General features: G+C 31.4%; 1 protein-coding gene across 1 annotated transcript; it reads left to right on the forward strand.

The window, feature by feature from the left end:
• Positions 1 to 10,173: 10,173 nt before the first annotated feature.
• LOC108325570 (ethylene-responsive transcription factor 1B) lies at positions 10,174 to 11,258 on the forward strand. The gene has a single exon (XM_017558667.2). It carries the CDS (start codon positions 10,291 to 10,293, stop codon positions 11,023 to 11,025), a length of 735 nt encoding a protein of 244 aa, XP_017414156.1. The 5' UTR covers positions 10,174 to 10,290; the 3' UTR covers positions 11,026 to 11,258.
• Positions 11,259 to 11,900: the final 642 nt, after the last annotated feature.

The raw sequence follows: 11,900 nt of genomic DNA on the forward strand, positions 1-11,900 counted from the left end.
GATGAAATAATATTACGAGCCTTAATATCAAATTGGGCTCTTCTATTTTCCTCAGGAGTCCAGCTAAAGTATGGTTTTTCTACTTCTACACCATCAACAGTTCTTTTAGGAATATAGGGACCATTTAGTACAGCTTCCCAGATGCCTCTGTCAACAGACCCCATAAAAATTTCCATTCTGACTTTCCAGAATGCATAGTTATCACCAGTAAAGAGTGGTGGTCTGTTGATGGAAGCACCCTCGGCATATACTTGAGTTTGATGACCGGCCATTTTCGAAAAGATTTGAAAGAATATCAAAGCAAGCTCTGATACCAATTGTCGGAACAATCGGTATCGTTATAGAGTCGCGCAGCGGAATAAAATACTTAGAAAGCGTGTTACGGTCACAAATCAAGTTTAATGGTTCGTTTTAGAAATTTAATTTTCTTAGAGACAAATTTCCAAACGGTTGATGTACGTACAATAAAATAAGTATAGGGAATAAGAAGAACAACACAGAATTTTTATCCTGGTTCGAATCAAAAGATTCTACGTCCAGTCGTTAATCACTATAAATAGTGATTAACCTTTTTCACTAAAAATTGTTTAACAGATTACAAGATAATGAACAATAAAAATGAATGGAACTACTCTACCAACTTGAAGAGAACCACTTCAGCAATCGACCAACGATTCACAAGCTTCTCCTTTCACAAGACCAGGCAGAGCACCTTGCTAACTTGAAGAGAGTCTGCTCCGACTATCGACACACGATACGCGAGCCTCTCCTTTCACAAGACCAAGCAAGGGAACAATGAACAAAAAGCTTTCTGAGAACGTTCCTCTGACACACAGTGTTCTAAGCTTTCTCAGTTCAAAAACAACGTTTTTCATTCTAATTTCTCCAAAACAAAATATATAGCCAAGTACACTGAATGCCAAAGGTCAGCTCCCAACTGCCATGAATAATCGATTATTGTAAGTGATAATCGATTATTCAAAGTCCGTTATAGGTTTTCAAAGATGTGATAATCGATTATATGAAGTGATAATCGATTATTCAAGTATGACTTGTGATAATCGATTATTGCTTCATCATAATCGATTATTGTAGTTAAAAATGTAAGTTTACAGGGTTTACAAGAATTTCCTACTACATTTAATTTCTACAAATTGCTTTTAACTAATTCTAATATCTTCTGCAACTAAAACTTCTTGTAACATCATCAAAACAAATTTCTTCAAGATTTACCAATACTCCTTATTGGTAACACTATAGAAGCCTCAAACGTAACATGCAAAACAAAGAAGACTATCATGCAAGTAAAAACGAAATTGACCAAAGAAAGGAGTTGAAAATCAACTTACTCTATTGAAGAAACCAATCGATTAGACTTAAACATCTCATCGCTGTAATCACTCAAATAGCTTCTAATCCTCAAACAGATGAACATAGGAGAAGAACTCATAAAGAGAAATTAGAAAACTCTAAAAGAGTAGTTTATAGAGAAATAATATGTTTTAAAATTAAACTCGTTTATAACAAAACTATTTATATTAAAACTTTTAATGTTAAAATAATCAAGTTAAACAATTACTATTTTTAAAACATCATTTCTAGATTTTACAATAAGCATTAGTATTATTATTATTATTATTAATTATTATAATACTTTTAATGTTTTTTGGTTATGTTTAAATTTTATTTTTTATGCTTTCTATAGATAGTTTATTTTTTGTATTTTTAACTTTTGTATTTTTAGATATTCAATCTTTATAATTTTTTTATTATCTAATATTTTCATTTTTAAAATTATTTATCTTTTTTAAAAAATTTAAATATCTTTTAATATAATATAAATTTACATTCTTTAAAAAAAATACAAGTAATAAACACCGCACGGTCTCGGGCTAGTTTTAGTTATAAAAAATTAGGCTGCGGTTTTAAAAATGAAGACATTGGATCCATATGTTATGAAAAGTGTATGAATAAGGTCCTATCTGTTAAGTTAACAGCAACAGCGTTAAGTCCATGCTGATGTGGTCGTACTTTTTCTCTTCTCTCTTTTGGTGTCCAGCTTTTTCTCTCTCTTGTTCAGCTTTTTCTTTGATGATTTGTTGAACTTGTTCTTTCTTTGTGGACCTTATTCATATATTTTTCATAACATAGGGACCCAATGTCTTTATTTTTAAAACCGGGTACTAAACAGAAATTCACCTCTTAACATAGAGACGAAGTAAGCATTTAAGCCTAAAAAATATTTTGTTTGGTCGTTTTCATCTTCAAAGTCAAACTAACACTGTCAATATTGTAATTAAGATGACAAGAGAGTCAGTGTATATAGGTAGCATATATATTGTAATTAAGATGACAAGAGAGTCAGTGTATATAGGTAGCATATATATGTCATCTCATTTAAAATCCACTTCATTACCTCTTATGATATTCTTAGACACTAAATAATATTGATAGATTTTCTCTGTACATATTATATTTACTTATTTTGAAAAAAAAATTAATATTAAATTTTAAAATATAATTTTAGATAAAAGTAACCTTAAAACGAATTCAAATAGAATTATACTACAAATTGTATATGTAACTTTTGATATATTAAAAAATAAATTTAAACAATTTGGACAAAAAAATGTAAGTTTTAAAAAATTAATCTTTTTCAAATTAATTTTAATTCAATATATAAAAGATTATACATATATAAAATTAAATTATAAGTAATTGTTTTTAACATCCTATTTTTAATAGTAAAATACTACTAAAATGAAATATTACATATAAGATAATGGAACCATTATAATAAAACAAACCAACGAATGACAAGATCTACACCAGTAGATTCATCTGACTTCCCAACTTCTTCATCCTCACCTCTTATTGAAACAACTGAAAATACTGTATCTCTAAGCTCACACCATTAAGGTGATCATTGCAAAGAAAAAACAACACACAACATACCACACAGAAGCAAGGATAAGCTAATGACATGACAATTCATACCACCTTAATAACATAGCATACATAAATCATTTATATCACATACATCAACCCAAACATCTTAGCATGCAAAGACCTAGACTGATTATCCAGATATTGTATGGAATGTCGAGTTATAGAAGTTCCTGCACTTGTGGTGGCCTCTATTGCTCTGTAGAGCCCTTGCAATTGGGAAAGACCCCTTAGGCTCAAACCTCGTGTTATTCTCACGACATGACTCATCACTCTCTACTTGAGCATAGATGATCAATAGAATGTCAGGATAAATCCCAGCTTAACTCAGGTCATTCGTACTATCAATACTTGAAACCATTACCAAGAAGTTCCTGCTTGGAACTCATTTTCACAACTTTGAAGCCATTGATATCACTTCACCTTTACATTGAATCCATTTGAAACCATGTACATATAACCTTTCACTTTTACATTGCATACAAACATATATAACATTGATTATACTTCAAAGGACCATAAACAACCCCAACAAGTCATCAAAAATCACCATTCCATATATATTAATACACAAGAACAGTCCAAGAAGAATCACTAAACAACACAAAATTCCTTTTAACCCTTAGGAAAGAAAAACAACCTTAAAACCCTCACCAATAGCTTCGGAAGGGTCAAAAACCCCAAAAACGTCCAAAATGGATATCCATAACCCCGAAACGTACACCCCTCCCCCCCCCCCCCCCAAAGAAACATGTTTAATGGTGACCAACTGCGCCCAATGGTGCTCGGGCACCCATGGGCTGACGCTCAACACCCTGATCACCTGGAAAATGGGCACTCAACGTTATTAGTATGATAAAAACTCAATATTCTTACTTTGAACACTTTAACCCCAACTTTTAATGGCCTCTAGGACCCTCCAAAACTTGAGAAAACTCTGAAAACACTACTATAACTTAAAATGACCCATTAAAACCTAGTTTCACTCTTATAAGCTACCCAAACTAAATTTTACACTTTCTAACCTCATATTAGTTTACAAACTACATGACCAAGTCTAAATACACTTGTTAGCACACTCCAACACCTCAGAATACTCATAATCATTCTATTTCAAAATCTCACCATGTAAAACCTCAATTTGGACCAAAAACACTCAAGAACTCACCCAAGATGACGTATCATCCTTATGATCTGAACCAGTATAAAATTTCTTGTGCATATCTCTCTTTCCCTACACTCTTTGTTGTTGTTGTTGATATTATTTGTTAAGTAAATTTTATAAAGAGAGAAGAAAAATTATTTTCAAAGCACAAGAAATCAATTCACCCCGTCATCTTGACTTTTGTCCAAACAAGCTAACCATTCTGCTGCACCAATCTGAAAGAGGTGTTTATGGATGATTTTAACAAGTATGGTTCATCTTTTGATCATTGCTTGCCTAATCTTGGGAGATTTTTGGAGAGATGGGAGGAAACTAACCTTGTTTTGAATTTTGAAAATTATCATTTTATGGTAAAACAATGTATAACTTTAGGTCACGTTGTTTTTATGAATATGTTGATGTTACTAAAATTGATATTATTTCACACCCCTATTTTTTGTAAGAGGTTCAATATTTTCTTGAACATGCAAGATTTTACAAGGTTCATCCAGGACTTTAGCAAGATAGTTAATGTTAAGACAAAATCGTCTACATCTCAAACGTTCTCAGGTTTTGAAGTTTAATCAAATAACATTAAATGAGATGAGAATCTGAAAATATCTAAGCACAAAGAATTGGATAGATAGAAACACCAACGATAGAAATAAGATTCTCAAATCATCCACCAACATAGAAAAGCCTTAGGAAAACACATAGGAAAACAAGTATGATAAAAGCTTCCAAATGTAATGCTAAATGACTCATAAGTTAAAGTGTCAAAAGGGAGTTATGTTAAATTCGTTAGCTATCTGAACCCAAGGGAATTCAATTAAACTCTCAAGAAGCAAAAAAGGTGTCGAGACAATGTCTTTGACCAAACCCTCTATAAGCATATAAAAGATTAAGAAAGAAAAGATAAATGTTAAACGCTCAAGCCCTTAAAGCCAACATTACAAAAAGCGTTTACATCAACTTAGACTATATTGTAAGCTAAAATCTTTACTTCGTCCAACGATGAATTCCTACTCAACGCTTGGTATCATAGAAAAAGCTTTATTGAAAATCGGTACCTCAACGATAGAAAATTGAAAAAACACTTTGTTGTTCTAAATAAGCATTGAATGTCATTAAATGCTTAACGTTCAAAAATAATAAAAGTAATAAGAGATAAGACATATCTATTGCATGCACAATCTACTCTATACTACACGTATCCACTACTTTATCTGAAATATATTAGAAGTGGACGTTAGAGACAAAAGAGACATTCACGAAATATACTATTCATCAAAAGAAGTGTTTGAAAGGAAGTACAACCTACTTCAAGCAAAGTACTGAAAAAGCATGTATGCTCTAACAAGTTGACATTAACCAATGATTGCTTTGGAAGAAAGAGAAGACATAAGATTCAAGGCCAAGAACTTAGTCTAACATATATCTTTTTAAGAGCCTTTAAGTAGAAGATCACTTAAAGGAAGAATCAAAAGGATAATACACAAAAAAGCTTACAATGAAAATATTCATCCTACCAAAAACGTTTAAAATAGAAATACAGAAAAGATCAAGAAAAAGAAAATATTTGAGTAAGAGAAAGAGAAGAAAAGTCAAGCAACACTGTCGAGCTTCCTTATAAATTTTGCTTACTATTCTAAGAAGAGAGAAAAAGAGAAAAACCCAACGAGTCTCTAAACCGTATTGTATTATATACATATCCTCTCTAGAGTAATAGTCTAAACGACTTGTAAGCAATCGCTGACTACAATTCTAAAGATAATTAAAACACTTGTTGAAACTCTAAGGAGTTGAGGACATCTAGGTAGTGTATCAGAGGATACTAAGATTGTCTAGTACCAAAAGTGATGAGAAAACTCAACTAGTCTGGGGTAACAAAAGGTTATTTGCTGACTAGGGATACTAGGAGTGGTGTGAATACTCAACTGGTCCAAGGTAACGAAAGGTTATTCGCTAACTAGGGATACCAAGAGTGGTGAGAATATTCAGTTGTGTAATCTTGTTGAAGATTATAGTGGAACCCTATGTGGATAGGAGACACTGAACATAGCTTAGTTAGAGTAAACCAATATAAAAATATTTATGCATATATTATTTATTTTTGCCTAAACGCTTCTCTCATAAAACTTGCAGTTGCATTTTAGTTTTACAAAACAAGAATCTTCTCATACTAATTGATTGTTCTTTAATTAAGGAAGTTCTTACAAAGTATATATATATATATATATATATATATATATATATATATATATATATATATATATAAAGATGTTTGTAAAGATTGAAAATAACTCCTTACACAAATATCATAGGGTTAATTTTTTTCATCCATTTTATTTTTAAAATTTTCAAATCAAATTATAGAATATCAATTATGTCTATTAGATATTAATATACATTAAACAATTATAAATTATAAAGTTGAAAGAAAAGATAAAAATGTTTTGGATTCAATTTTTTATTAATATAAGAGTTACAAAATTGATTTAGTAAATTTATAAGAAAAACTTAGAGAAGTTGCAAATTCAAATATACACAATCTATGTATAATAAATTTAGACTTACATCAATTTCACTTAATAATAATAAAAAAAGAAACCGTAACGGAACGGATGTGACGGGGTGTTAAAAATAGTGTTATTTTTTTTGTATACGAAAACTTACGTATCTGAAAGGCAATTGTGATGGTGGAAATTGTTTGTCCTCCCTACTAACTTGGTTAGAAGTAATGAGAGATAAAAGAAAAAGAAAGAAAGATCATACATTCAACAAAGGCTTCTATATGTTATTCCTCTTGACTTTGAACTTTGAAACTGAGACCGGACGATCTGGTGGACCAGCTGATCCTTGTCTCAACCAATCTTTATGGCAAAAATCAAATGTCAAATGTTCAAGTTGTGGAGATCAGAGAGAGATACAAAGATGCAAAGATACAAAGATGCATGTATCTTCTTTCCCTCAATAAACAATTCACTCCAAACATTTAATATCACCAAGTGGCACCTCCTTTACTACGCAACTTGATCATCATACATATGGCCAACACTAAAAAGTTTCAATCATTCCTACAAACACTTCGTCTGCATTCTCTTAACATTTTTAGAATCATTATCAAAACGGCATCCATTATCAATCTTTATTTTTCACCCTTCATAATAATCATTAAAAACAAAAGGGTCCGTTGATTTCATGACTCTTCTAGAACACCCAACGACTCCTTTGAACTTCAACCCTATTCTTATATATAATCGGTACTGAATGCTTCATTACATTTCTTTCTAACATGTTGTAATGGTTAAAACTTTATACGGTAATAATTCAGAGATAAATTAATTATCTTTTGTGGGAAGGGTTAGGTTAATTAACTGGTATTTTGTAGACCATAAAACAAAAAAAAACTGTGCCATAAATATTATATGCCGTTGAATGTAGGGGGGTAAACAGGCACGCTGGCGGCTGATGTGACACGTAGCATGTGATTTGGGTCCCATATCGTTTAGGGTATAGAATTCACTAACGTAGATAAGACAGAGGAAGGTTCTTGGAACGTTGCTGAACATCGCGGACACATCTCAATCATGTTCCAATGGAGGGATGACCTTCCGCTACCGAATTAAAGTTTTTTTTATTTTATTTTTAAATAATATATTCTTTAATAATTTAGTTTCTATAATTTATAATAGGCTTAATACCCTATTTTGTTCCCAGTTTCGCTCGCAAATGTCAAATTAGTCCATCTTTTAAAAAATGCATTAATTACGTCCTCACTTAATAAAATTTGCAATTGAATCTCTTCCGTTAAATCCGTACAAACGGCGTTGCATCAAGATAATTAACGTACGGATTTAACGGAAGGGATTCAATTGATGCAAATTTTATTAAGTAAGAACGTAATTGACGCATTTTTTAAAGGATGAACTAATTTGATATTTTCGAGCGAAACTGGAGACAAAATAGGGTATTAAGCCTTTATAATAAAAACTCTAAGCTTATTTTTTTTATCCTTGTACCGCACCTCCTTCCCTCTCCGTTTGAAATCTTGAGCCTTATGACTTGTCAAGCCATTAAGATGAAAGACAAGACCATCTCCTCCATTTTCACCACCCATTCATGTTCAAAGCATGGTAGTAAATCCACCAAGCAACATATACACGTTACTTTATTAACATATGTGAAGCTCACAATATAAATAAAAATAATAACAAATTAAATAAAGATAATATATTCAACACTTTCTGATATATACAAATTGTATATACCAATCTTATTATTAATATAATTATATACACAAATACTTTATTAATACTTTATTAATATATGTTAAGTTTAAAATATAAATAAAAATAATAACAAACTAAATAAAGATAATATATTTAACACTTCCTATTAAATTGGTATATACAAATTGTATATACCAAGCTTATTATTAATATAATTAATAAAGACTTAGTGAAAATATAGACTTTTATCCTCTAGTGACATCAAATTATTAATGATTTCAAAAGACGACATATAAGGCGAAATATCAACCTAGAAAACTTCCCTTGAGCAACAAATATGGGGTAAATATCTTCTTGCAAATCATTGTTTAAGGAATACATTATTGACATTCAGTAAATAAAGAAGTCATTGTTGAATAGTCACCAAAACCATAAATAAACTAAGAAAAGTCATCTTTGCCATTGAAAAAAAACATATATGAATGAGTCAAATGCAATGGTGACAAAAGGGAGGTTAAAAGAGACAACAACGGCACACCTGAAAAAGGGAAAATAGCAACATCGATGCTTTGAACCTCGATAGATGACGCCACCATTGAAAACGACAAGTGTAGTAGCATAGGCAACATAAATTTTCTAAGCATAACTCAACCCCACAAAATTATAAGATAAGGTTTGCACCCACTTATATACTCTAAATTGACCTTATCTCTAGTCAATGTGGGACTTCCACCACATTCCTCACGTCGATGTATATATATCGCATGCGTGATATTAGATATTAATGAGTGATACTATAGTAACTCGATAACAAGTTAAACAATATCTCCAACAAACAACAAATATTTATTTTTAAAATTTTTTATCAAAATTTAGAATAGAAATGAGTTTCTATTTTACATCCGTCTGATAAGTAAAAATATATTTAACTCTATGTTATTAAATAAAATTTTGTATTAAAAATGAAAAAAAGATAAATAAAATTTCCAACTTAGTGGGGATGTGATGAGGTGGGGTTTGGTTTGAGTACAACATTAGTGCTATGTGAAGCGGTTGCAATTAATACAAAGACACTCACTCATTCACCAGTCACTCAATGGTGTGAGGTGTGTGCAATGCGACAAACAAAGAGAAAGAGAAAGAGAAAGAGAAAAAGAAAGGTTGAGTTATGAGAGTGATTGTGACACTGAGACAAAGAAACAGAGTCTTGGTTACTATGCCCTTCCATTCCACCACCCTTTTCCTTTCCTTTGAATCATTCATTTTAGCCACTCACCAACCTGTTGCTCCAACCCTTCTCCCTCTCCAGTTGCCCACGTTTTTTATTTTATTTTTCCATACACGTGACTAAATCATTCACTACAAAACTTCTAGTACCTTGTTTTTTTAATCATTTAAATACTTTTTTTTTATAATTCTATTATCCCTTTTTCCAAAACCTGGGAGTTCGATTTTCACGTAACACTTTCTACCAATAAAAGTTTTCCACTAATAAAATATTAATCACATAATAAAATATTATTACTTTTTATATTTTTCATTACTATTTTATAGACATAGTTTGAAAATTGTATCCACTCCCTATTCTTTGTTTGGCTAATCCAAATCCAATGTTAATGTAAAAGAAGGTGCTTTTAGGAGTTATTTAATTAACCCTTTCTATACATATTTAGACCATATACGGGTCCATCTTTTAATAGTACAATTTCAATAACATTAAAAATAGATATCCAAAGACATCCTCCTTGACCAATAATTCCAACTTCGACTTTATAGTACAATTTTCATTTATTTTTTTTTATCAATTTTCATTTATTTATCCATCATCTATGAATCTCTTGGTCATTATGTTTGCTTGTATTCAATGAGTAATATATAAAGGAAGCAAGCACCCAAACATTTGTTCTAAACAAGTTGTAAACAAACACAAGAAAAGCAAAACAGCTAGAATCTGGTGTTTACAAAGACATGGATTTTGATTCATCTATGTTCCAGTACGAAAGCCTTAACAGTCCCTTTGTAAATTCTTCTGTGTGTGCAGAAACATTCCATTGGGAGGAGTTTTTTCTCTTCAATGAAGAAAACAACACCAATATTCCCTTCAGCTTCAATGAGCAGTCACAGATGAAGGAATCATCCTCATCAGATTCCAACTCTTCAGGGTGTTTGGTAAGCAGTGAGTCACAGGTGGAAGTGTCCTCCAATCTAAGTGATGCAAGTGAAGGACATGTGGTGAAAGAAGCACAAGGTCCTAAGGAGAAGAGACCCTTTAGGGGAGTGAGGAGAAGGCCATGGGGGAAGTTTGCTGCTGAGATAAGAGATTCCACAAGAAATGGTGTTAGAGTGTGGATAGGCACATTTGACACAGCAGAAGCTGCAGCACTGGCCTATGACCAAGCAGCTTTCTCCACAAGAGGTTCCATGGCAGTGCTCAACTTTCCAGAAGAAGTTGTGAGAGAATCACTGAAAGACATGCCCAACAAGCCATGGGAAGATGGTTCCTCACCAGTGTTGGCACTCAAGAAGAAACACACCATGAGAAGAAAATCCAAAGCCACAAACAAAAAGCCCAAAAGGGACCATCACCATGGAAATGTGCTTTCACAGAATGTCTTGGTGCTCGAGGATTTGGGCTCTGACTACTTGGAACAGCTTCTCAGCTTAACTTCTTCTTCTTCTTCTTCTGATCATGTCTTTTTCTAGCTAGGTCTTAGTTTCGTTCGTTAGTTAATCCTGCTCTTGAATTTCGTTAATTAACGTTAATTCTTTCATGACTTGGTACTAGATTTGTTGTCGTTGGCATTCGGATTCGGTCGCCACTTCTCATCGTTTGCTTTTTCCGATGCCCTCATTAAGTAATGAGAGCGAATAAAATAGAGTCCAATTGTATAAACAAATGACATCAAGGAAAAAATTATTCAAACAATTCATCTTTACATTTCTCTCCATCCGACCATACAATATTTTTATTTTTCCAATATTTAAAATCGAAATATCACGTATTACCGTGACGTCACAGATATTTTTGATGACCATACAAGTTTTTTTTAAATAATGTATCAGAAATCAATGATAGTTAAGTTTTTTCGTTTATTGAAAATTAAAACCAAATAAGCTTTTATAAAAATTAGAATAAAAAAACATTTTTTCTTCTGAAATTAAAAGCATATTGACTCTCAAAATGCCATATTATTAATTAAATATGAATTGGTCTAACTAGATTTTTGACGTGGGCAAATTTGTTGGCTATATAATAATATATTGATGAAATCCAGTCTTGTATCAATAATTAGATGAGCAGTAACAAAACTGTTTTACTTTAAAATTAGATTACTTAACTTTTTATTTTAAAATTAGATTACTTATCTTTTTATTTTAAAAAATTGAGATAAATTGTTATCTTTGCCAATTCGTTCAACATATAATTTTTAATAATTTTTTTACTTGTTTTATTAGTTTACTTTTTCAAATCCCGTCTACTGTAATAGACAAAACTCCTTTTTTGCGATGGTACGTTCTTTCTCATATTTGACTTTATGTGTTTTTCTTTTCTTTTCATTCATTTTTTTCTCATCCTC

This window comes from Vigna angularis, chromosome 3 (assembly GCF_016808095.1).
Source record: "Vigna angularis cultivar LongXiaoDou No.4 chromosome 3, ASM1680809v1, whole genome shotgun sequence".
In the NCBI taxonomy this organism is placed as follows: domain Eukaryota; kingdom Viridiplantae; phylum Streptophyta; class Magnoliopsida; order Fabales; family Fabaceae; genus Vigna; species Vigna angularis.